Source organism: Vespa velutina, chromosome 1 (genome assembly GCF_912470025.1).
Source record: "Vespa velutina chromosome 1, iVesVel2.1, whole genome shotgun sequence".
Taxonomy (NCBI): Eukaryota; Metazoa; Arthropoda; class Insecta; order Hymenoptera; family Vespidae; genus Vespa; species Vespa velutina.
The window spans coordinates 12,326,738-12,352,832 of NC_062188.1; the positions used below are offsets into that span (position 1 = coordinate 12,326,738).

Below are 26,095 nucleotides of genomic sequence, written 5' to 3' on the forward strand. Positions count from 1 at the left end.
TGAAGCGCAACTCGAAAGCGGACGAGCTATCCTCTGGTCCGAGTTGCATTTGATCTATTCGCTTAACGAAATTACGATTTCCATTATATATACATATATATATATATATATATGCGTGCGTGTGTGTGTGTATGTGTGTGTACACTATTTCGAATTATCATAGATTTTTCTCAATGGAATCGTAAAGAGACGCGTAAGGTATTCGTTCTGCCGCATCTGCCAGCACCGGCTTCTTCGCCGACTTCGTTTCCACGCACGGAAACACATAATTGAAAGGCGAGGAGAGCCTCGTAAATAACTGCGCTAATTATTTCTAGCCCCGCCAATTTCCTGCCTCCTCCTTGCACTCCCTCGTTCTTCCCCCTTCCCCTTTCCTTCCTTTCTCCCTCCTTCTCCTCTTCCTCCTCCACTTCTTCCTTCCCTTCCTACAGTTCTTCCTTTCTATTTCTCTCTGTCTCTCTTTCTCTTTCTCTCTCTCTCTCTCTCTCTCTCTCTCTCTCTCTCTCTTATTCTGAACACTGTTTCCTTCCAACCTGACTTTCCTCGTTTACCCAAGAAATTTACGCCAGTAAGACGAACTCTACATCAACGTATTTATTATTTTTACTGAAGAAAAAATAAAAAAAAATAAAAATAAGAAATAAAAGAAAGAGAGAAAAAAAATTGGAGGATTCTGATAATAAAATATTTGTGATTTGTTGCCGATTTCGGAGCGAGTAAGTAAGCAAGTATAAAGTAAGTACGTGAATACCCGTACTCGAGACCATTGTTTTTTGTTTCTTTCTCAGCTTTATTTTCGAGGTTAATGAAAGGACCTTGACTGATTTCACGAGCGTACGCGCACGCACGAGTATCGCAAAACTTCTCGAGGGGAGAACTCGCGAAAGAAAAGGGAGAAAAAAAAATATAGAGGAAGACTGTGCGCAGAAAGAGTAAGAGTAAAAGAGAAGAGGAAAGGAGGGGGAGGGGGGAGGAAGGGACGGGAGAACGAAGGAAGCAAAGAAAGATGGCGGTTGAGATTATGTGTGTGCTGTTGCCATGCAATTTGACTACCTGCCACGGACACGTGCGCACGGCTAACTTTACTCTCTTTCTCTCTCTCTCTCTCTTTTTCTTTTCTCTTTATTACCTTTTTCTTTCGCTTCTTCCTTGACATAAGATTGTCCTTCTTATTATTATTATTTTTCCGATCAAAGATACTAACGCTTCCGATAGTCGCGATTCTTAATCCAGTAGGCAGAGTCGACGCGATTAGTCCGGTTACCGTGGAAAAACGAGGGATGAGAGTGCTTCGTCGAAGAAGAGGGCTCTCATCCGCGAGTCACTTATCGTCTTGTTCTCCCTCGCAAGGTACTCCGAACCTGAGGAGGACTCGGTGCACCTTGTCGAGTGCTCACTACTACCGTCTTTCCTCTATTCCCGCGCATCCGGGAAAAGAAAGAAGGGTGAGAGAGGTCGAAGGCTGTTTACATAGAAATTCCTAGCGTGAAATCTTGTCGAATAGCAGAAAAGAGAAAAGAAGAGAAGAGAGGAGAAAAGAAGAGGAGGTTAGGTAAGGGAAGGGAAGGGAAGGGAAGAAAAGAGAAGGCAGCGGTACCTGACTCCAGCTCTCCACCTTCGGGACCCCGTGCTGGCGTGGTGCCATTTTTATAAGGCCCATAAAGGCCATGAACGACCGTCGAAAATAGTTTTGGATGGCCGAGCGAGAGCTGGTAGACGCTATTAACTGTTCTCCAGGTACCCAGTGGTATAAAATTGACTTTTTATCGTGACTCGCGCGCTTGAAAGACCGAGAGAAATAGGAAGGGAGAAAACAGGAGGAAAGAGAAAGAGAGAGAAAGAGAGAGAAAGAGAGAGAGAGAGAGAGAAAGAGAGAAAAGAAACGACTGGAAATTAGTCAGCGACGTTTTCGAAGATTCCTGAACGTCGCCGCCACCGTCGACCGCGCGCGTGTTCTTTTGTTCTCCTTTTGCGGACCCAAATACCGTTTTACCGTGGGCATACCGGTGCATTCGAGGCATCGTTCCTTCTCTTTCTTTCCTTCCTTCCTTCCTTCCTTCCTTCCTTCCTTCCACTTATATTCTCTCTTACGATTCTCGTACGTTCTCTAGACGATTCCCCTTTCCTCTTTACCTTTATACTCACTCCCCTTGCGACTTCCTTCGACTGCTCTTCGTCGTCGTCGTCGTCCTCATCGTCCTCATCGTCCTCGTTGTCCTCTTCCTTCTCCTTCTCTTTCACCATCTTTCCTCCCTTTTCGCGACTCCACCGCAAAATCGGCAGAATTCCTTAATCCTAGAATATATATATATATCCGAATTGCACAAATATATCTCATTAAGCAACACGATATACTTATTGTCTTCGATGAATTCTCTCGAAAGTTTATTACGTTAGATAGTATTCCTTAAAAAAAAAGTAACAGATAAAAATAGAAAAGAAAAAAAAAGAAATATCAAAATAATCCCAATCTTCCCGCGTTAACAATAAAGAGAAATTAACATTACGGCAAGCGTTTCGAAAAATTTACTTCAATAAATCGTTCCGTTATCAGTTATCGTTATCGTTATCATCATAAGTTCGATCGTCGTCGATAGTTTAGCTCATGTACGGCTTGAGGATCTTCGTCTCGAGGACGTTTCATTAATAGATGTATAATATCGCAGCATATGCGCGGTTATTATCGCAGATTTGTGCACCATTGTGCCTCGTAAATTCTCTCGCAATTTTCTTCAGAGAAGCTAACTTTGCGACGAATGAAAAGGGAAGGAGGAGAAGAAAAAGAAGAAGGAGAGGTGGCTCGAATAAGAACCCGATTAATGCATCCGCCAAGTAAATCCATAGAATGATGCACTATCTGCGATAACTTAGGCCTCCTACGCATTGCTGCCCTCGGAAGCGCGGATCCGAAACGACAGTGACGATAATAATGATGATGACGATGACCGGCCAAAAACAAACCAACCGGCCGACCGCGACCGACCGACCGCAACCGACCGCTTGGTCATCTTTTATTTTCTTTTTCATTTCTTTCGTAGAGTCGCGTACTTCTCTCCTCCTACCTTTTTTTCTGAAGTTATGTTATATTCCATTGTGCGTACAAGCTATTGTTATTATGATTTGTATGACGGTTAACTCGTTAGCTGTCCTAGTCTTCCACGATAAGCCTTTGAGCAGCGATTCAAGATGCTTTCGTAGTACCGCAGAATGTTCCACTCGACTTAAAGTTGCAGTACTCTACTTGTCGACGCAGTACTTATAAGCGAACAAAAATAGTAGGTTCGTTCAATTTTAGTCGAACAGATTCGATTTTTTCGATACGGTTCGTTTCATAATTAACGGTAAAAAAAAGAAACAAAGAAAGACCGGTATCTCTTCTTCTTCTTTTTCTTCTTCTTCGAGAAGATGGCTAATTAAAAAATAAACAAAAACGCAAAGGCATTAACAAAGTAACCGAGTTCAACGATTAAAGCGTCCAATCCGTTTCGTCGAGGCTGTCAACACGCCGCTTCCTGCCATTTGTCAACCAACTTTATGGGTTTTATATGCACAGTCAAGTACGGCTACGAGCGTTCGCGCGAGAAAACGGTATTCGCGCGTCGCTGCGTTCATTAATTTTCGCGGACGAGGCCCGGTAGCCACATGACTCCAGTAAGTTCATTAAAAACGGTATGCGTTGCCTCTACTACGAGACTTATTGCGTTAACCCTTAGAACAAATAATACTTAGAACAAATAAAGGATTAGGTTCACGTTTATATTCAACTAAACAAAATTTTTTTTTCATCCAAACATTTTCAATATATTTCTAGAAATCGGACAAGAGGGAAAAAGTAAAGTTTTCCCATTGGCATGAAACAGATTTTGATGGAGCTGATGATTTTCTGACGGTGTCGGTAAAGTAACGATCCCCGTGATGCTTCGAGTTTATTATGAAGACAGCGTTGATGTGCCAAAGCAGTTAAGGGCTTGGCCTAAACTTACGGCTTACTCCGACTCCCTCTCTCTCTCTCTCTCTCTCTCTCTCTGCTTCTCTCTCTCTCTCCCTCTCTCTCTCTCTCTCTCCATCTATCTATCTATCTATCTATCTCTTTCTTACTTACTCCCTTGCGAGGTCTTTGCACCGCCAAGTTTGCTTTATAAATATCATCGGAGAACGAGTGGGCTTGCTAGAGAAGCTGCGTCGTTATGGATCCAGAAGCGATCTTCTTCTTCTTCTTCTTCTTCTTCCTTTTTGACAAACTTGAAAAGATCTTCGATAAAGTACGAAGATTCAAAATTGCCTTGTCATTTATTTATATTTATTATTAGAATCAACAATATCTTCATTAGAATCTCGTTAACGAAAATATAATGAGAATCGTTGAAATGCGATTGGAACGTTTTCTCCTAGCGATTATTCCGTAATTTGATTGTAACGTTGTTGAGTCTTTCGCCATCTTGCCTGCTTTTTCTCGATGTTCGAATCCAATTCGATCGTAGGAAAGTCCGTTTCGACCGCACCAAAGCCGCTTTTGTTTGGATTGTTTGATATAGCTATCTGGAAAAGAAAAGCAAGGAGAAGAAGATTGTAATTAAAAAAAAGAAAAGAAAAAAGGGGAAAAAAGATAAATTGGTAGACAAAAGAATGACGATAAAGTCGAAAATCCGAGTCGAAGCGAAAGAGAAAAGGAGGATTGGTAAAGAGCAATGGGGGTAATCTCATTGGGGAGGATGTTGGAAGGCGCTAATACGTGCCGGCTGTAAAATAGAATGAAGCTCGGCCCGAGATATCTATGCAAATCCTTTCCTACTTGGATGAGACGTGCTTCGTCGGTCTTGATAAACTGTCTGGCCAAGTCTGCACGATCAAAGTATTCGTCCGGCTGCATTTTCGGCCATCTGTCGCGACCAAATGCAAATCGTATCCAACCTTCCGCGAATTTGACTCGGTAAATTTTTAGTATCGCTACTTTCCTCGAATCTCATCCTCGCACAGGTTTCGTCCTTAATCTTACCTATTCGAGACCCGGCCGAGACTCGAAACGATGAAGCGCTTTATCGGCACGACGGAGAGTTACGAGCTTGAAGTTTTAAATAGATTTCCCGCCTCCGGCGGGATTTATGCTAATTCGAATTAGACAATGGTTCTTTTATTTTCAGACAGTCACGCTTCCGCGGATCATCCTCCGAGCCAGGACGAATCTTATATCTCAAAGTTTGAAGAATTCAACTTTGGAAGAATCGGGTCTTTTAAAAATCATAGATTAAAAGAGAGAGAGAGAGAGAGAGAGAGAGAGAGAGAGAGAGAGAGAGAGAGAGAGAGAGAGAGAGAGAGAGAAAGAAAGAGAGAGAGAAAGAGAGAGAGAGAGAGAGAGAAAGAGAAAAAGGTTCGTATCTCTTTCGGCAAGGATTCTTATCGTCGAGAGGGAACCGCTTCCAGATTTTAACCAGCTCTACGGTGGAACCCGGGTACATTTTCTCTTCAGCCAGTATTTGGGCCAAGTGTTCTCCCTCGTCTGGGCTGTAAATGAGGCCCTATTCCACCGGCGCCGTCACTTGACTTACTTGGCTAAAAGGAAAGAGAAAAAGAAACGCCTAGTAGAGAAGAGCGCATCGTGGAAAATGAGAGAAATTATGGGTGGTACGCCTGCTCCTCCTCCATCTCTAGCAGCAGCCACCAAAAAAAGCTCAGTCGAGAAAGATTTCAAGTACGTCGAGCACGTCACTCGTACAATGCCCTAGGATTAGAATTTTCTAACCGAGTAACTCGTTATTTCGTTGGTAAATGTAGCAGCTTTTTTCATTCCTCGGTCAATCCTTTAAACGTCGTCGAAAAGTGAGATACCCCAAAGACCAAAACTTTGCTATTTCGTCCGCAAACTCGTTCGCATCTCGGTAAGTAATTGTATGAATAGTTAATTAAAAATGTTAGCTTCGTTAGATTAAGATAAAGATTCGGGGAATGGTAGAGAGTGATTTAAAAAAAATTTCATTTCGGAGAACGAGGTACCCTGCCAGTTTTAAGCCGACAAAAACTCTCTCAACCGTATTTGGGACAAGTACTGTACCCGTCTGGCTTGAAAATGAGGCCCTGTCTACTGCTGCCGCCATCACTTGACTTACTTGGATAAAAGAGAAAAAAGGGACGGAAATAGCAAAACGGAGGTAGGCGAAATGGAAAAGAAGGGAAGTGGAAAGGAACGACGGCGAATGAACTCGTCGCTTTGATCGAGAATACGAGGGAGTTGAAAGAAGAAGTTAACTGCGACTGTTCTCAAGAAAATCGTCATTGCAAAAAATTAACGCATCCAATTTATTCGTCCAACTGTGTTCGAGAGAACGAGAATTTAGCGAAAGAGGGGAGAGAGAGAGAGAGAAAACGGCCTATGCGGAAAACCACTTGTTCCTTGGCAGATAGCTTCGTGTCAAGGAACGGCATAGAGCAGTCCGACGTCGACACTGAGGCCAAAACCGCCAACGACAACTCGACGACGATGATACATCCATCTGGATCGTCTAGACCACTTATATGCTATAACATATCATTGTCGCGGCCGCTCATTATAATCTATGCCGTGACACAGTCGGCGCTCGGTCGAATCACGATGAGAAAACGGACCAGACTCGTTCTATTTGAGACGAGACGAGTTTCCTGCGAAAACATAATCCATGTTTCGAATAGAATTACGTTGAAACTTTAATCTACTCTTCGCTCGTCTAAAAAGCTGACGAAGGAGATTAAAATATAGGAGACTAAAATTTTCCGTCTCGGTGAAGGTATAACGCTAACGAGATATATCCTAGCTTATATATTTATACGGATCGACCGAGAATAAGAGAGTTTGCCGATTTTATATAATAAAAATGTACATATGATATATCTCTCTCTTGAACAAACGACTTGATCCATCGTGAGAGACAATAATGTTTTCTTTTGGAACGAAAGAATACCGAGAACGTCTGGGTTACGTCAATCGATCGATAGTGCAAGAATTGGAAGAGAACGACTAGGTAGAATATCAAGAGAGGAGGATAGAAAGAGACGACGAAACCGTCGTCGTTTCAAACTTTCATACGAAACGGCGACCGATGTTAACCGTCTGGGAGAGAAACTATTCTCGTTCCTTCCAGGTGTCGCGACCCAGATCTCTACGATCTTACCGCAAAATAAGTTTTATCCGAGTAAGCTTTGAAAGTTCCATCTTCTAAGAAAATAGGCAAATAGGGCAAAACGTTTCGATGGGAGACAATACATCGTGACGATTACCGATTAACGCCCGCCAACCGGCAGTCGCCAGCTACGAACACGTCGCGACGTCTACACACTCGACATCTACTTCACTATCATCGTTTAACTTTGGACGAGCACTCTTGATGCGTGCGCGTATTCGAATGCGTACGCTCATCATTCGTCGCCTCCGTCAATTCATCGCTCTATCTATTTATCATGTCGACCTTGATGAAGTTCTTCCTTCCTTTTTATACTTTCTTTAAATGTTAAAAACTTAACGTCGAACATTTGTCGAACTTTTTACGAAACTTGTCGAGAACAACAGGAAGAAAAAGATCAGATGTCTTTTTTTAATTAAAGTTTGCTATTCGGAAATATAGGAAATGTCTAAAACTGAAAAAAACACGAGCGCAAAAGTGTGGTCGGTCATCTTTGATGCAGGACGTGCGGAAATTCCTGGATCGAGAAAGCAGACTCTCCCATTCTCTTTCTCTTTCTCTCTCTCTCTCTCTCTCTCTCTCTCTCTCTCTCTCTCTCTTTCTCTCTCGCTCAGTTTCATTTGTTCTCCGATAGACATTGGGACTTGGACAGACAAAACGGTGCCGGCAGACGTACAATAACATATTGGGAATTCGCAGGTTCTTCTTCCGGAGGAAGAGGAGAAGGAGCAGGAGGACGGTGGTAGTGTGCCAGACGGTCTGTGCCAGTTCGAAAGTTTGTCCCGGTTTGCCCGTCTGGCATTACCGGAGATGAGGGTGTAGGAGATGGTAGTACGTGAACACCGCTACTGCGGTCGTAGTAGTCGTTGTCGTCGCACCTTGACAGGTTGAATGTGGGCTTCCATGCGCGGAGACAGCATATTGGGTTCGAAACTTTGCTCGTTTACAACGCCGCCGGTGTGTCCGCCGTCGCCTCCGGTCGCTACCAAGAGCCGTCGTAGCTTTCTGAAATAAACGTCACAGACTTCTCTTTGCTTCTACTCTGTCTCTCTCTCTCTCTTTCTCTCGGCATTTCCAACGGCAACTCCAATTCTACGTTCTGTTTTTATCCCTTACGTCGTGTCTCACCTCTTCAGGACAGGCTTTCACCCTATGAATTCACCCAAAAAATTCGATTCTCTGAACGGTACCTCCCTGATGTTTTTCGAAACGAGGAAAAATAATAACCGTTATCTATCCATGTGAAAAAAATTCCTTTTGTAGAGAATTAGAAGGTGGGAGGGAGATACGAAGGGAAGAGCCAAGCCAATAAACAAAGCTACTATCGAGAGATCCTCACGAGATTAACGCGAACGAAAGGCGAGACTGAAATCTATTTCGGAGAGAAGGAGAAAAGGGATCTTCTGCTCGCTTAGTCCCTTGTCGTCGTGTTTGCAGAGAATTAATTAGTGTTTAGCTGTCTATAGAGTGTAGAGTCCGTAGACTAAACTAGACATACACATAGGTAGAATGCGGCGAGATCGTCTGCGCGCAGACGAGGCTTTCCAAGAGAGAATAGACAGGGAACATGCGGCATGGAAGATCGAGTAAAGGGAGAGAGTACAAGGGAATACAGAGAGACAGAGACAGAGAGAGAGAGAGAGAGAGAAAGAGAGAGAGAGAGAGAGAGAGAGAGAGAAAGAGAATATATATGAGAGAGATGAAGATAGACAGGTACAGGAGGCATAGACGTATCGGAGACGTCAGGGGAGCGGTCCATATACTTCCTGAGGAGAGCACGCGTGTTACCACCATGTTCGTGCGATAATCCTGTGATGGATGTCCCTAGATGCTCGTCGGTGAAGCCTCGAGCGTCCTGCGCGCGCTAACGTCGATCCACTCGCGTCGCATTAATGTGTGTACGTTTGCGTGCGTGTTTACCCAGACGGAAGCCGTCTGGCGGTGATAGGCCAACCTAGATGACGTATTGTACTCGCCGTGTCTATTCGTTCGTTGCCGCTTCATCGGAATAGCTAAAACTCGAGAATCCGTGCGTCAGTCCGAGCGGAAACCTCTTGCGGCCGCGTCATAACGTATCATAGGGATCGAAGAGGATTCGGACGATACGAAAAATCCGCGCAACGATAGAATGCTCTCTAGTACAGGAAATCATCGAATTGACTTGACCGCATATTTCTCTCTCTTACTCTTTCTTTCTCTTTCTCTCTCTCTCTCTCTCTCTCTCTCTCTCTTTCTCTCTTGTTATTTTTCGTCCTGTTGCATCCTCTTTGCTTGCCTTGTTAAGATTTACTTCTACGAGCTTAAAACGAACTGAACTAACTCAATTTTTAAAAAATCCTTTCATTATCAAAAAGTCGGACTTAAAACCTAATCTTCAGATTTTAAAGATTATCAACTTCATTCCTTTTGACTGTTATATTCTAAATTCTAGAATCCACATAAGTGGATGGTCAGGGATTCTAATGAGCCAATCAAAGAAATAAAAGATACTCTTCCGGGAAAAGCGAAGAAGATAGGGTTAACGCATATTTGATTATCTATATCGGCGGATCGTTTAATTAATTTGGCCTGTCTCGACGTACGTTCGACCACATTCGGTGCGTCATGTACTGCTGGCGCGTTGTAATTAATAGATCTCTCTCTCTCTCTCTCTCTCTCTCTCTCTCTCTCTCTCTCTCTCTCTCTCTCTCTCTCTCTCTCTCTCTCTCTCTCTCTCTCTCTCCCTCTCGTATTAACCTCACCACCCGTCCTATTCCCTCTCTCATTGTACATATTTGTGTGTCCGGGCGATTGTTCGCGCAACGTGCGCTATGCGGATCGTGTACGCACATCTCGTCTAGACCGATCGACCGGCTTGCTCCTACTCCTGGATCGTATATTCCTAGTTAGCTAACGTTATGTGTAGCCGATGGTACACGTACATGGCGGCGGACGAACATACGATCATACAAACATACGAACAGACGAACGAACGAACGAGCAGACGGACGGATGGACGGACAGATAGACGGACGTTAAACCGAGACGCGGTTATGCGTGCACGTGTGCACTTACCCTCTTGTGTGCATAACATTATGCGTCCGCGTTCTGTCTGACCACCTCTAACCACCGAACCTATGTATCACAACATCACCATTAATTTTCTTCCACCTCTTTGTCCCTACAATTGAAGGAATAAAGATACTTTTTTGTTTTGTCGACTTTTTATGCATTAATCTCGGTATTAAGCGATAAGGAAGATTAAACACATTTTTACGGTGACGTTATTTATTGCTATTAGTATCTCTAAAAGGAAATAATCTATATGGAAAATTGATCCAATGAAATCCGGTTGTAATCAAGCTAATCTAATGAATCTACACCTAACATGTTCTTTAATAAATGTTAATATGTTTGACATGTCTCTTTCTCAATTTCTCTGTTTTTCCGTTTCTCCATCTCTCTCTCTCTTTTTTTCTTTCTCTCTCTCTCTCTCCCTTTCTCCCTCCCTCCCTTTGTCTTCGAGGAAAAAGATTGAAATAAGGATAACGAAAGGGAGAGAAATGACACGGTAATCTTGTATCCACGTTTAATCAGTGAATCATCGTCTAGATGTTAGAGACGCTTGTGTTGGATTTATTTGTGACTGTGGATTCCCACCTGTTGCCTCCCGCACCCCTTTCGAATAGCTTGACTAGGACGACCTCTCTCTCTCTCTCTCTCTCTCTCTCTCTCTCTCCCTCTCTCTCTCTCTCTCTCTCTTACTCTCTTACTCTCTTCCTCCTTCTTCATTAAATACCAATATCCTTTTACATTCTTTACTTCCGTATATCTATCAAAAAAATCAAATTACTCTATCCTAGACTAAAATGATCTTCGAAAAATACGATAAACGGAATTTATCGATCGATCTTATGTATATAAATGTAATCTTTTAAAAAATAAAATAAAATAATATCATTCGCGTATAATCTTTTATAAAAGTTTTTAAATGGCCGTCTCACTTTTTCGTGAGACTGTCGCAAGCATAGCGATTTTTAAAAGAAGACAATAACTCGGTCTCAGATGAGGAAAGAGAAACGGAGAGATGCTAGAGAGAAAGGTGGAAAGAAATAGATCTTCCTCTAGCATCCTTGTGTATTCGTAACTATACTCGAATTCTTAACTATCCTTTTCTCTCTCTCTCTCTCTCTCTCTCTCTCTCTCTCTCTCTCTCTCTTACGACATTACATAATATCGAGACGACCTTGCATTTCGTCGTAGCGCCCGCGGCAGGGCTTTCCAGGGATGCATAGTCTTTGACTTCCGTCGCGTCCTTCAAACCTTTCCTCTTTTCAGCCCTTCCGGGACTCTTTTCTCTTTTTCCTCTTCTCCCTTTTTCTTTCTTTCTTTCTTCCTTTCTTGCTCTCGCCAAAAAAAGGGAAGAACAGTCTCCAATGGAAGGTGAGAAGGACCGAAGAAGAAGGTAATGCTGGATATGCCAGCAACAGGTACGGCCAAGAAATAAAGTCGCCTTGTCAAGATCAGACTTTTCTCCTCCTTCTCTATTCCTTCTTTTTTTTCATTCTTACTAATCCTTACTCTTTTATTATCATTTTTCCTTTCACACATACGCTTATCTAATCGTAACGTCATTAATTTCATTTCCATATATTCGCAATAATTTTCAATCGCGATGTTTCCAAAGAACGAAACGTCCAAAGAAAGAAAAGAAAGAAAAGAAAGAAAAGAAAGAAAAAAAAGAAAAAAAATGACTTCTATTTATATTATATCTTCTATATTAAATTAAATAATTTCTAATGATTTTATTGAACGAGAAAAAAATTGAAAATATACGATTCCTAATCAGAAATGATCTTTTATATAAAGTTGAAAGAAGAAATCATTGTTGTTAAACGATTAGTTTCTAAATATAAAAAGAAAAAGAAACAATCTTTGAAAAGACAAAATCCTTCTTTTAAAACAAGGATTACCTATTACAGAGATAGAGGAAAAAGAAAAAAACAAATTTTATGAAAGCACTAAGGAACGGATTCATTGTTTTCGTTGAAATACTTTAGATTATTTACAGCGTCATTAATCAAGCACCTCTTCCAAGACTCAAGCTGTAAAATGTCGAAGCAATATAGAAGTAGATGTAAATCGTAAAAAAGGGTGCTATCGAAAATAGAAACGATGCTTTCAACGTCCTATCGGATACTGCACGTGAATGTCCATAAAATGAAATTGTGTAGTGAACGAATGCAGTCTCAGAATCGACTATACTATTCGTTGCAAAGAATTCATTCTAATTCAAATACGATTTAGGCAATAAAATATTTTTAAAGTATTTAATATTTTAAGAATATTTTTGATATCGTCTTTTAAAGTTGTTCGATATTTAATATTTAATTATATATTCGTACATCGAAAATACTAGTCCATGTAATAATATATATATTAGTACATATAATAATAAATAAATAAATAAAATAAACTTTTTTTTTATTGAATTGTATCTATCATGTATTTTTTATTAAATTTAATTCATATTAAATTTAATAAAAAAGAACATGAATTTAGCTAATTCAATGACATTTAAAATAATCGAATAAACGATTAAAGAAGTTTCCGTATTCTAATAGAATTTCGTTTTCTTCATAGTAGCGTTCACTAAGGTAAACTATAAAAAAATTTGTTGTTTGATCGAAGCACTCAAATAAATGAACCCGTCAAGGAGATATCGACGAAAGCGTTGCCCTTTTCCGTAAGGGCGATCTCTTCTCCCTTTTCACGATTTTATACTTTATCACGTCCTCGTGGTTTACTAGCAATCGTTATTCCTCGGCTTTACAATGTTCGCTTTACGGTTTTCCCGTAGGAAAAACGAATCCTTCCCAAGGATATCTTCACCTCTGTCTGTTTCCAGAATTTCTTCCTACATTTTCCGTTTACGATGTAGGTCAGAATCGTGCGAAATGCACTTGCGAATTCGTTTTCATCGTTCACGATAAAGGAAGTATAGCTATTTACTTAGGAAAGAATGTAAAAACCGATGTAAAAGAAAATGGTTCTTCATCTAATTTGCTATTAAAAAGGAAAAAGAGAAGAAGAACATGAAAAAAAGAAAAAAAAGTCACGATTAAAGTCGTTCTCGCAAAAAAAAAAAAAAAAAAAAATTTAAATAAAAACTTATTCGACCGATTAAATTTCTATTCCTTTCTTCGTCGTTCCTACTTTATTCTTATTTGTGTCTTCTTTTTTTTTTTTTTTCATTCATTCTAAAGTACAACACACCTCGTCAAATTCTCGATGATCTCGCGAGTGAACGATGAAAAAGAAAAGAATGCGACGACGAGGCGACAAGCTAAAAATACATTCTCTCATTTATATGCCCGACCTACTGTGTTGTACATCTTCGATCGTCTTAAGGACCCGCCAAGTTTTACGAGCAAATAAGAGGACAAAAAAGGGGAGGAAAAGAGTAAAAGAGAGAGAAGGAGAGAAAGAGAGAAAGAGAGATAAAGATATAAAGAGAGAGACGACCGGTACTTCCAATAGTCGTCTCTCGCAATGGTAAAAGTTTTGGTACGTTGTTAAAAAAAGAAAAAAGAAAAAAAGCGGATCGGAGTAACCTTCAAGATACGAAGAAAAAAAGAAACGAAGAAGAAGAACAACAAAATTAGGTTCGCGATCACGAAGTGTAAAAAAGAAGAGAGAAAGAAAGAGAAAGAGAAAGAGAAAGAGAGAGAAAGAGAGAGAGAGAGAGAGAGAGAGAGAGAGAGAAAGAAAGAGAAAGAGAGAGAGAGAGAGAGAGAGAGAGAGAGAGAAAGAAAGAAGAAATCCTTTAATCCACGTTTGTCCCATCGAGCAGCCAGCTAAATTCTGGAGACGAAGAGCAAGCGAGCGAATGAGAGAAAAGGAGAGAGAAAGAGAGAGAGAGAGAGAATTGGTCGGGGTGCAATAGAGCATACGATGCGTCTAGACAAAATAATGATTTGGATTTCAATACATTTGCATTCATTTCCACAGAGTCCCTCTCAACACTGCCGTTCGTCCCTTCGATATCAGGCACTCGCTTTCTCTTCCTCTCTTTCTCTCTCTCTCTCTCTCTCTCTCTCTCTCTCTCTCTCTCTGTCTCTCTCTCTCTCTCTGTCTCTCTCTCTCTCTGTCTCTCTCTCTCTCTCTTACTCTCTATAAAGAGTAGTGTGTGTGTGGGATAATTCTCTTCCCTCTTCTACCCTCTCTTTCCTACACCTATTCTATACATTTCACAGGAGTTACGCTCGTTATCATACGAATGCTCTGCTCGTGCCGTCTGAACTCGTTTTGCTGCCTTCGTCATCATTGTCGTTGTCGTCGTCGACATTGTAGTCATCCTAGTCGGACGAAGAAGAAAAAGAGAGAGAAAGAGAGAGAATAAATATATAAACCAGATTGAATCTGATTTACAAAAATAAAGAGGGAATATGACCGAACGAGTTGATCTTTGTCTTGAAAAAATAAATCGTGTTTGAATTGTAGATGTTGCATCGTTAACTTTCTATGATTAACGAGCGAGCTTATTAAAGTTGTCTGTTTTTTATTTCCACTCACTGACCTATATTCTATCTATTGCGTTCCATAGAGATAAAAGTACAATTTTTAGCATTCCGTATTAAATAAAAAAAAAATGTTGATAGTACCATTTATCTTTTCTATCTTTCGATTTATGCTTTTTTTATTTTCTCTTACGCTTCATTCATATTATAAATCTCTCCATTTTATAAATAAATTTATTTAAAAAATAAAAGTACTCACCGGTTCGGTTCTACCATCACCATCCTTTCCTAGAGAACGACCTTCGCACCATCCCATTTTAGATAGTAATTTAAATCCTCGGTTATCTTTCGCTATCGATCTGTAAGATAAATATGCGAATAAGGATTATATTAATTTATACTTTGATGTAACATTTCATCGTCACTCACGTGTCGATTGAACTTTGTTCTGTCTTGGCATGGTGATTTGAAGAACCAACACACTGTCTACGAGCTTGAGCTCTATCCCGATAACCACTTGCTAATTGACTGGCGGAAGCAACGTTATCTTTTTCTACACCAAATTTTGTTTTTAACCTTCTCAATTCTTTTTTATGAAGATTTTTTTTCGAGAATACATTCTCTTCTGTGTTTACATTGTGTTGAACCAATCCTGGTTCACAATGACCGCAAGTTTCATTTCCGTTATGTATATGACATAACAATTTTGTACCGCCCACTTGAATGATCGAACCATGTATTATCTCGTACGATTCGGACTCTTGTTTAGCTACAGATAATCTTTTTCCATTTAAGTATGTACCATTTCTTGAGCCTGAATCTACTATCCAATAAGAATTCGTTGTCTCGTTATAAAGAAATCGTGCGTGATGCTGAAATCGTTATCGTTCGTTAAATATTATATAATCGATAATCACTATCTGATATGACGTCAAAGATACCACTTAAAATCTCGCTTATTACGTACCTTACTGACATTTATATCTGGTATTATAACAGAATGATCTCCTTCTTTACCCATTGAACCACCTGTGTATGCTACAAGGAAAAGTGAACCAACTTTTAACTTTGGAAGGTTTGTTTCTTTGACTATTATTCTCATACATGGTGGATATGTTTTTGCTATATCTGAAACAAAAATAAATTTGCATTTTTTAAATTATACTAAATATATATTAATAATTTTTGAGAACAAAATTAATATTATTTGTAACTAAGTAAATATATTTAGATATAATATGAAATCTGATAAAATAAAAATACAAAAATTAATCTTTGAACTTTGTTCCTCCTCATTCTCAGTCTCACTATTTATGGACGATTCTGGTGTAACGTTATAAGAGCTGTGTTCGCTATCACTGTCCGAGCATTCACCCTCTTCGGGCTCATCTTCTTTTAAGCTCTCTCCATCTTGTGCGAGTTTGCGTTTTTTCACCGTATCCTACAAAAGAGATATATGTGCATATTAAAAGCATAAGATAATTACCTAGGGCATGACGTCTGTATCTTTCAATTTTATATTTGTAAGTCCACATATTAACTCATTTATCTCATCCAAAACCTGAAATCAAATAAAAGTCAGATATATACAATAGGCTCTACCTTCTACATTTTTATAATTTTTAATGTTTTGTATTTTTATATCCCTATCGTTATCCTTAAATTTTTTATTACCTTGTTTGCCTTTTCGCCATCTGATTTTTCTTCCTTTTTGGTTTCTTGGGAATGTGCAATATTGTTGACAACTGCGTGTGCATGGCTGTGGAACTTATATGTTTTACTGCCTTCGTCATAATAATAATACGTTCCATTGTTTCCGTCATAATAAAGTCCTTGTTTCTATAAAATATATTTAATATTATATTGTTTTTAATGTAATTTATAATTAAAAACTTTATATAAAAAATAATAACTTACAGCGTCATAATAATATCCTGTATTATAATCATAATATAATCCTGATGTTTCCTCATATACGAAACCAGTTTGTAATAATGCAGATTCTGATACTTGCTTTACTTGTTCGATTAAACTATTTGATTTTTTATTGTTACTTAGATCCCAATTTTGTGTTAAGTATTTATTTTCATATTCTAAAGGATCTGTTTGAGTACCATATTCTACGAAACTTTTATTCCTCATTTGATTTTTCTATAAAAATAATATCGATACAAGAAAACTAATTGAAGAGATTAGTTTTAGATATAATTGTATTATGAATACCTGTTCTTGTAATTTATTACGTAATTTTTTTATCTTTTTACTCTGCCACTTAATATGCTCACGCATTTTACGTATCAGTTGTAATACATGAGGTAAAGATTGCAATTCTTCATCTAGATCTTCTCCAAAATCTGATTTAACTTCTCCTTCATCACTTTCACTTTGTGTACAATGCTCCGTCATTTTTTTGTTTTACTCACTGAAATAAGAAACAGATATATAAACAAAGTTTTGTAGAATTATAATTACACGAGTATATAAATAATATTTATTTCGTAATAAAAGAAATATTAAGAAAATTTACACAAACCCGTATAAAATCAAATGGAATTATTACAATAAATTTTTTCAGAATCAAACGCAATTAAATCATTTATTTAACCTTGTTAATAACGAATCTGAACAAATCTTAAAGGCACATACGCAGTGACATCTGGAAACAGCTTTGTTAACACCCCTGATTCAACATGGCTGCTCCCAGGCCAACGGAAGTCTTCAAAATGACATTTGTTTGTTGAAATGCAAGAAAACGCGTTAAAATTTCGTTAGTTCACGCAGTTAAATTATTATCAATATTCACAAAAATTTAATTGACATTTCGTTTCACATATTCGTATTCTAATATAAAGACTCACACACGGTTTTTCCTATTCGTTTTGCGAATGTTCCCTAACACTACTTGGCAGATGCAAGTATTGTGCAGTGTTTTGTTATTAAAATATTATTTAAAACTGTATCTTTGTTGCGTCTTCAGGACATGAGACAATGATGCCACTAAAGGATAACCAGGATCTTGCATGCTTTCTGGTCACCAAACATTCATGGAAAGGGAAGTAAGTCTATGTACTTTGTTTTGTTAGATTAATTTTCTATTACCTTGAAAAGATTATTTTTTCATTATTCATTCTTTTAGTAAAATTATACGATACTAAATAAAAATGATTCTCTAATAACAAAATTTTATTAGCACATGTGCTTTATATAAACCGTTATCTTTAAATAAGAAAGATAATAAAACTCTCTTACAATGTTAACTATATTATAAATATTCAGATATATTTAAATAATATGCAATATAATAATATTTATTTGATAAAACTATAAAATTCATATCTCTGAAAGTTTAAAATTTTTTATTTGAAAATACATAAATATAGATTCTATGAAATGTATTATAGGTACAAACGTATTTTTTCCATTGGATCCATGGGTATTACGACATATAATCCTGGGACCTTAGAGGTTACTAATAAATGGGATTACTCTGAATTTATTAGTATACAACCTACAAATAAGCATCAGTTGGGTTCCTGTGAATTCAGCATAACTATGCGGAAAGAACGTAAAGTTGATACAATGAAATTTAGTTCAGAACATAGAGCACATTTGTTAACAGAAGCACTCAAATATAGAAATCAGTTTGCAGAGAAATCAAAAGAAATTTTGGTGAGTCATCAGTTATATACGTGTTCTTCTATATTGAAATTCTGTATTAAATTTCAATGGCACATCTGTTATCATGTTAGCCATATGGTCATGTGATACAACTATGCATGAAATAGTATTATGTTCTATCTGTTTTTTATCATTAACACATACATAAGTGTATGTATGTATATATATATATATATATATATATATACACGCATCTGGGTGTCTTTTTACATGATATTTTTTTACATAATTCACATTTACATGATTTTCTGTACATATTTTATTCAAACGTTTTATTTATTTTTTCACAATTACAGAAGGTTATATTAATTAGTTTACAGAAAATGTCATGAAAATCATGCGTATTTAACAAAAGAAAAAAATATTTCTAGTAATTTTTCTCAGCACATTAACTTTCTTTTTACGCATTTATTAAACAAAATGTTTTTAATAAATGCACTTCTATATTTTAATTGATTTTTTGTATAATTTGCATTAATTTAACACAAGTTCTATATTTTTTGTGAATCAATTTTTACATGATTTTTTTATATGTCTTTTTTGCATAATATAATTTCACCATGTAAAAAGAGATCCAAGTTTATATATATATATATATAATTTCTTTTATGAAATAATTTTTAGAAACATATATTGCTTGTTGTTATGTTAGCGTATAATACGTTTTATATAGCAAAACAAAAGATTTTTAAATTACATACTATAATAAATAAATATTACAATTGAGTATTATTAATCTTATTAGATAGTAAGATATTTTCCTTATTTATAGAAATATCATGCTGTTAAATGCCATTGGTCTAATACAACATTACCAATAGTATTGGAAGTTACTCCATATAGTCTTGATCAGCTGGATCCTACAACGAACATGCTACTTTCCAGTTATTGTTATAAGGACTTTGAAGGCATCGCTACGATGAAAGACTATCCTAATGGATTTGTGATTGTTTGTGGTGGATTTGGACGTTTACATCTTTTTGCATCTTCTCAGATAGAGGAAATAAAAAAGAAACTATTGGAGTCAGCAATAAATAATCTAGGAATCAATATAAAAGTTTTAAAAGAACCAATAAAAATTAAAGATTTTCTTGCACAAAGATTAGGCAAATTCAGTAGTGATGAACATATAACAAGCGGATCAGAATTTACTGTTCATAAAATTTCACCTAGATATAAAGAACCACAAAAAAGAACACTTTGCCTTTCTGATACTTGCTTATTGGAAAGGGATCCACAAACATATAATATTTGTACTCTTAGACCACTATCAGATATTTTTGCTCTTATTCGTGATAATAAAAATCCACAATTATTTACGATACAATATTTAAATGGACAAATTAGAAGTTACACTGCAACAGACAGAGATTCCCTGTTAGCTTCATTACTTGATGGTGTAAGAGCATCTGGAAATAGAGATGCTCATGTAAGAATGCATCCAATTGCAAGGGGAAAAAGATTAGGACCTCTTAATTTATCTGTTGATGAAGAAGTAGAAATATCCCATGTTAAATTCTTACAACAACCACCAGGAGGACGTACTTTTGCAGAAATTTTGGAAAGGTTTAATGCTAATATACCGTATAGTGGTCTCAATTATTCAATAACTCAAGATGTAAGAGAAAATTCATATTGATAATTATAATTAAGATATCTCTCAGTAAACAGTTTGTTTTAATATTTTAAAAACTAACAATATAGGCCTACAGTACATTGAAGCGGTTACAATTGATCAAGACGGAAATATCTCGGGATCTATACTTGACATGAGTACTAAATATATCGTAATAAGAAACAACTATTACTTGAAACATAAATATCTCTATGACATCATTAAAACGATTCAACTGAGGTATTTCTGTCTGATATCATACGTAGAAAACATGCAAACTGAGATTTTTTCCCTTTGTTCAGGACGGTACACCGCTTGAATGGACTGTACCAAGCTTACAGCTTCAACTGTACAGTGTGATGAATAACTACTTACAGGGACTTTTTACTGAGAATAAAGAGAAAATTATACTTGCTGCCTTAAGCACCTTAGTAAATAAAGAGCTAGAAGGGAATGATGAGATCGAAGCACAGTTTCATGCTATACGAAGATTAGTAGCAAGTAAAGTTGGATTCACTGCATTCACCTCTTTTGCTGGATTTAGAGAAGCTATTGGTACTAGAGTTGTAAAAGCATTAAAGAGAGAAGATTGTGGTGTTACACAGGCTGCTATAGATTGTATATGTGCGCTTATGCAACCAATGCATGATGATTGTGACCTAAGGCAAGAACAATTGAACAAAAGCAGTCTTCTTAGTAGTAACAAATTTTTAGAAAGTTTACTTGAAATGTGGATTAATCATATTGTAAGTATTTCAATATATATATCTTTTCTGGTCTTGAAATACAAAGAAGGACTTCAAGTATATACTTTGAACATTTCAGAATCATGGCACTGGTGCTTTAGTAGTTTCTGCCATGCTTGATCTATTAACTTTTGCATTATGTGTACCATATAGTGAAACTACAGATGGCAAACATTTTGACAACCTTTTAGAGATGGTTGCAGCAAGGGGTAGATCTCTTTTCAAATTATTTCAACATCCGTCACTGGCTATTGTTAAAGGAGCTGGTTTGATAATGAGAGCAATTATAGAAGAAGGTGCACCTGAAGTGGCTGCAAAAATGCAAGAACTAGCTCTTGCTGAAGGAGCTTTACCAAGGCATCTTTTATATAGCCTCTTTACTATCGGCAATGATAGTAGACTTCTGACACATAGACAACTATGCAGACATTTAGTAGGATTATGGGTGACAGGACATCCTACAGCTATGGGATTATTAAAACGAATTATGGTAAAAATATCATTTTTTTTATAGTTAAAGAGATTACAAACTTTTATATTTACTTACATATATCTATATTGTTCACAAAAATTATATTATCTTCTATAGCCCGTTGGTTTACTAAATTATTTAGACTCCGATGAAAAAGTTCCTGATTCATTTCTCGAAGAAGAAAAATTAAATAATCGTGATAATTTAAAAATAGCAATAGACCATGCATCGAAAAATAAAAAAAGTCCGCAGTGGATTATGATCGAACGCCAAGTGCGATTAGTAGAGAAGCATATGGAACATGCTCTTCAACATTGGGGTGCACGCATTGGTATAGAAAGACAAGAAAAAATCAAAGAACGTCCAATAGTCTTAAGAAAACGCAGAGAAAGAATTAAGTCTGAAGCAAATTGGAAATTGTTTTATTATAAATTCAATCAAGATCATTCGTTACCTAATTTAATATGGAACCATAAAACAAGAGAGGAATTAAGAACTGCTCTCGATCATGAAATACGTGCATTTACCTCGGATAAAGAATTAGCAGGTGGAACCTTAATTGCATGGAATTACAGAGAATTCGAAGTGCAATATCAGTGCCTATCAGATGAAGTCAAAATTGGAGATTATTACTTGAGGCTGCTACTAGAAAGAGATAGCCCAGAGAGTCCAATTCGAAAATCGTAAGTAAATAAATATACGATAGTATTCAAATGTATTTAAAATGTAAGATTATATGATAATAAAATTTTAACTTTTTTTTTTTTTCTTTTTTTTTTATATATATATATATATAGGTATGAATTTTTTAATGACTTATACCATAGATTCTTGTTAACAACAAAAGTCGAAATGAAGTGCCTTTGCTTGCAAGCAATGACTATAGTGTATGGACGATATTACGAAGATATTGGACCATTCTCAGACACAAAATATATAGTAGGAATGTTGGATCGGTGCACCGATAGAATGGAACGTGATCGATTAGTTATGTTCATAAAGAAACTCATTCAACACAGAAGAAACGTTAAAGAGATAATGGATCAGAATGGTGTACGAGCACTTGTAGATCTTTTAACATTAGCACATTTACATACTTCTCGTGCTGTGGTACCCACGCAAACTAATGTCATAGAAGCAGGTCCACAGCAAGAGAGGATGATGGAAAAAGAATGGTATTATAACGATGGTGATACACGTAAGGGTCCCATAAGTTTAAAAGATCTGAAAGATTTATATACGACAAGTAAGATAACTTATAAAACAAAGGTTTGGGCACAAGGATTGGATGGATGGAGGATGATATCTCAAGTACCACAATTGAAATGGACTTTAGTTGCAAGAGGAATTCCAGTAATCAATGAAAGTGAATTAGCAACTTTAATTTTAAATATCTTAATTAAAATGTGCGAATACTTTCCAAGTAGAGATGCGGATGATGCTGTGATTAGGCCATTACCACGTGTTAAACGTCTCTTGTCGGACCTTCAATGTTTACCACATATTGTACAACTCCTATTGACTTTCGATCCCGTATTGGTCGAAAGAGTCGCTACATTATTATGTGAAATAATGCGTGACAATGCAGATGTCTCAAAAATTTATCTCACTGGTGTTTTTTACTTCATATTGATGTACACTGGTTCCAATGTTCTACCTATAGCAAGATTTTTACAATTGACACACACCAAACAGGCTTTTAGAAGCGATGACGTATGTGTAATGTTACAATAATATTATTTTCATGATTAATTTTTTAAATATTATAAATGTACATTGTAATTATATCTTCAGAACATATCTTCTGACATTATGCAACGAAGCATTCTTGGTCAACTTTTACCCGATGCCATGGTGAGCTATTTAGAAAATCATGGTGCAGAGAAATTTGCACAAATATTTCTAGGTGATTTTGATACTCCGGAAGCAATTTGGAATGCTGAAATGAGAAGAATGCTTATTGAAAAAATAGCCGCACATATTGCCGATTTTACCCCGAAATTAAGAAGTCATACTATGGCCAAATATCAATACATTGCTATACCTGCTGTGAGGTATCCACAATTGGAAAATGAATTATTTTGTCAAATATTTTATCTTCGACATTTGTGCGATACTGTCAAATTTCCGCAATGGCCTATACCTGAACCTGTAAGTCGAGGTTACAGATCTTTTTATATTATATCGTGATACTTATATTATTTATTACTACTGATATACAGGTGCAATTATTAAAAGACGTATTGAATGCATGGAAAAAAGAGGTAGAAAAGAAACCACCTTTAATGACAGTTGATGAGGCTTACAAAGTATTAGGTTTGCCTGTTGGAGAACAACACAATGAAGCAAATGTTAGAAAATCATATTACAAGTTAGCTCAAATGTATCACCCTGATAAAAACCCTCAAGGCAGAGTAAGTACTAAGTTAACATTAATAAGTATAGCTTTTAAAACAATTAAAACCATACGATATATAATATATATGTTTTTCACTTTAGGATAAATTTGAGGCAGTTAATCAAGCATATGAATTTTTATGTAGTCGCAGCTGTTGGACTACCGATGGTCCGAATCCTGATAATATAGTACTTATTTTGAGAACACAAAGTATTCTTTTTCATAGATATACAGAAGAACTTAGGCCATATAAATATGCCGGTTATCCTCAGTTAATTAAGACGATCAAATTAGAATCGGATGATGAACGTTTATTTTCAAAGTCTGCACCATTGTTGGCTGCTGCTAGTGAACTTGCATATCATACGGTTCATTGTTCTGCTTTAAACGCGGAAGAATTACGAAGAGAAGATGGTTTAGAGGTTTTACTTCGTGCCTATACTCGATGTGTTTCGGTTTTGAACAAATCAAGTAAACCTAACGATATCGCGGTACAAGTATGTATGCACATTACTAAATGTTTCGCTGTTGCTGGATCATTTAGTGGATGCAGAGATAAAATTATAGAGTTACCACAATTGGTTAAAGATTTGTGCAGAATATTACATTTCAGAGTAAGTACTTTGATAAATTTAACATTTAATATTTTTTTAACATTTATTATGAGATAACTTGTACACAGTTTTAATATAGTCGAATTTAATTATTATAAAATGTGATCTAACATTAAATCGAATATTTTTAACAGCATTTGACAAAATTATGTTCGGTTGCTACCGAATGTGTTTCATCGCTTGCTACAGATAGCATTCTGCAAATGGAACTATTTAAATCTGATGCTTTGTGGCATCTGTTGCTGTTTATGTTTAATTACGATTATACATTAGAAGAAGGTGGCGTCGAAAGAACTCAAGATGAGAATAGACAAGAAGTTGCTAATAATTTGGCAAAATTGGCTGTTAAAGCTTGTGCCAGATTGGGTGGTTATATGACAGGAGAAAACAAAACACCTAATAATCCTGTCACAGTGAATGCTTTAGAAAAACTTTTAACACCTTATCTTGCTCGTCAGCTTAGCAAAGATAAACCTGAAGAAATATTAAAGACATTAAATTCTAATTGTTCAAACCCATATTTGATTTGGGATAATGGAACTAGAGCAGAGTTAAACGAATATCTAGAAGCTAAGCGATTAGAAAGATTGAATGGTAACGAAAATTTTGAACATGATTTCAGTAATTTCAAATATAGTGCTCATGCTGGAGAATTAATTATTGGTGAAATATTTGTTAAAGTATATAATGAACAACCAGTTTTTCCTATAGAGGTAAAATTATTAATATTATTTTTTTATTATAAGTTTTTAATATAAATTTTCTTATTATATTCTTTCATTGTATTCTTCTTATTATAAGTTTTTAATATTTTTCAGGATCCAAAAAGTTTTACAATAAATTTGCTTGAATTTCTGTCCAAATCATCGGATTATTTAGCTTCTCTTGGAAATGTTACTTTAGGCAAAGAATATAAAGAAAAATTGGAACACGTTGTAATGGCTTTGGAAGCATTAAGAAATGTAATTAAAAATAATCCTGGAATAGAATTACAGTGTATGGGTCATTTCAAGTTATTATTTGGATTAGTTAATTGTAACAATTGCAAATTAGTGCAAAAAAGTGCGCTTGAGGTAATCAGTAATGTAACTAAAAATCAAGAATGTGTCAGTGATATTGCAGCAAACGAAGTGATAGTACATTTACTATTATGCTTGCATAGTCTAAAAGAGTATCAACTTCTTGCATTAGAAACTTTATATGCACTGATGAGTTCAACGAAAATCGTAAAAGATGCACTGGCTAAAGGTCAGTGTAAATATATTGAAAAAATATTCAAAAATAAATGAAAATAATTCTTTGATAATTAATATTCTTAGGAGCTGTTGTTTATGTCCTTGATTTATTCTGCAATTCAAGTAACACTCAGGTACGAGAAACAGCGGCTGAATTGCTCGCCAAAATGTCTTCAGATAAACTGGCTGGACCAAGGGTAAAATTAGATCTATCTAAATTTTTACCCAGATTATTTAGTGAGGCAATTCGTGATTCACCTAAACAATGTGTACATATGTTTGAAACAAAACACGAAAATCCGGAATTAATTTGGGATGATGAATCTAAAGGACGAGTTTCAAGAATTATTGCTGAATTGAAAGATGAGTATGTTCTATATAATTTAATTAATAGTGATCATTGAAAATACTATATATTGTTTTATATTATAATAATTTTTTGTACAGATATTTCGCATTGCAAAGACGAAATCCTAGTGTGATAATGAAGTTACCAGAAACTCAAAATAATATTGATATCGCTACAAATGAACCTGTAGTAGGCGGCGTATACCTCAGATTATTTATAGCTAGTCCTGCATGGGCTCTTAGAAAGCCTAAGGAATTTTTAAGTGAACTTATGGACACTATTCTAACACTTATGTCTAAGGAAAAGACTGACGTAAGATTTACAAAATAATTAGCTGA

At 36.4% G+C, this 26,095-nt stretch overlaps 2 protein-coding genes and 1 long non-coding RNA gene across 17 annotated transcripts in view; 2 read left to right on the forward strand and 1 right to left on the reverse strand.

The window, feature by feature from the left end:
• LOC124950042 lies at positions 1 to 11,925 on the forward strand. The gene is made up of 4 exons (XR_007101247.1): positions 1 to 716; positions 789 to 932; positions 5,142 to 5,876; positions 5,982 to 11,925. It is a non-coding gene; the product is annotated as an uncharacterized LOC124950042 (long non-coding RNA).
• Positions 3,750 to 17,300, reverse strand: LOC124949458 (angiogenic factor with G patch and FHA domains 1). Of its 9 annotated transcripts, none has more exons than XM_047494631.1 (10): positions 17,256 to 17,275; positions 16,874 to 17,072; positions 16,568 to 16,801; positions 16,325 to 16,489; positions 15,914 to 16,091; positions 15,618 to 15,778; positions 15,080 to 15,522; positions 14,910 to 15,009; positions 8,030 to 8,156; positions 3,750 to 4,539 (listed from the first exon to the last, which is right to left on the reverse strand). In XM_047494631.1, exons 2-10 carry the CDS (start codon positions 17,054 to 17,056, stop codon positions 4,328 to 4,330), a joined length of 1,803 nt encoding a protein of 600 aa, XP_047350587.1. In that variant the 5' UTR covers positions 17,057 to 17,072; positions 17,256 to 17,275; the 3' UTR covers positions 3,750 to 4,327. The 9 variants fall into 9 exon arrangements, with proteins under 9 accessions (XP_047350587.1, XP_047350680.1, XP_047350491.1 ...); XM_047494724.1 differs by lacking the exon at positions 17,256 to 17,275 and adding an exon at positions 17,211 to 17,230; XM_047494535.1 differs by having other exon boundaries at positions 3,751 to 4,539; positions 17,184 to 17,300.
• The window catches only part of LOC124948332 (dnaJ homolog subfamily C member 13), a 10,998-nt gene continuing 2,172 nt past the window's right edge, over positions 17,270 to 26,095 (forward strand). The window contains exons 1-15 of one of the 7 annotated variants that reach the window (XM_047491831.1): positions 17,270 to 17,417; positions 17,628 to 17,706; positions 18,052 to 18,319; positions 19,101 to 19,946; positions 20,246 to 20,689; positions 20,769 to 21,179; positions 21,279 to 21,844; positions 21,959 to 22,874; positions 22,956 to 23,312; positions 23,384 to 23,575; positions 23,661 to 24,173; positions 24,308 to 24,886; positions 24,992 to 25,421; positions 25,493 to 25,775; positions 25,856 to 26,069. In XM_047491831.1, coding sequence (XP_047347787.1) covers positions 17,393 to 17,417; positions 17,628 to 17,706; positions 18,052 to 18,319; positions 19,101 to 19,946; positions 20,246 to 20,689; positions 20,769 to 21,179; positions 21,279 to 21,844; positions 21,959 to 22,874; positions 22,956 to 23,312; positions 23,384 to 23,575; positions 23,661 to 24,173; positions 24,308 to 24,886; positions 24,992 to 25,421; positions 25,493 to 25,775; positions 25,856 to 26,069 — 6,123 coding nt within the window. In that variant the 5' untranslated portion in view covers positions 17,270 to 17,392. Of the gene's footprint in view, positions 17,562 to 17,627; positions 17,707 to 18,051; positions 18,320 to 19,100; positions 19,947 to 20,032; positions 20,184 to 20,245; positions 20,690 to 20,768; positions 21,180 to 21,278; positions 21,845 to 21,958; positions 22,875 to 22,955; positions 23,313 to 23,383; positions 23,576 to 23,660; positions 24,174 to 24,307; positions 24,887 to 24,991; positions 25,422 to 25,492; positions 25,776 to 25,855; positions 26,070 to 26,095 lie in introns of those variants that run through there. The other 6 variants (XM_047491916.1, XM_047492089.1, XM_047492003.1 and 3 more) reach the window with 6 other exon arrangements.

What these genes read in the sequence shown, in the direction of transcription:
- LOC124949458 (XM_047494631.1), bottom strand. Translation starts at nt 17,056, where the DNA reads ATGACGGAGCATTGTACACAAAGTGAAAGTGATGAAGGAGAAGTTAAA. An exon ending in GTAATAAATTACAAGAACAG is followed by an intron (nt 16,802 to 16,873) that starts GTATTCATAATA and finishes TTATTTTTATAG; the next exon opens with AAAAATCAAATGAGGAATAA. An exon ending in GAACAAAGTTCAATCGACAC is followed by an intron (nt 15,010 to 15,079) that starts GTGAGTGACGAT and finishes TTTATCTTACAG; the next exon opens with ATCGATAGCGAAAGATAACC.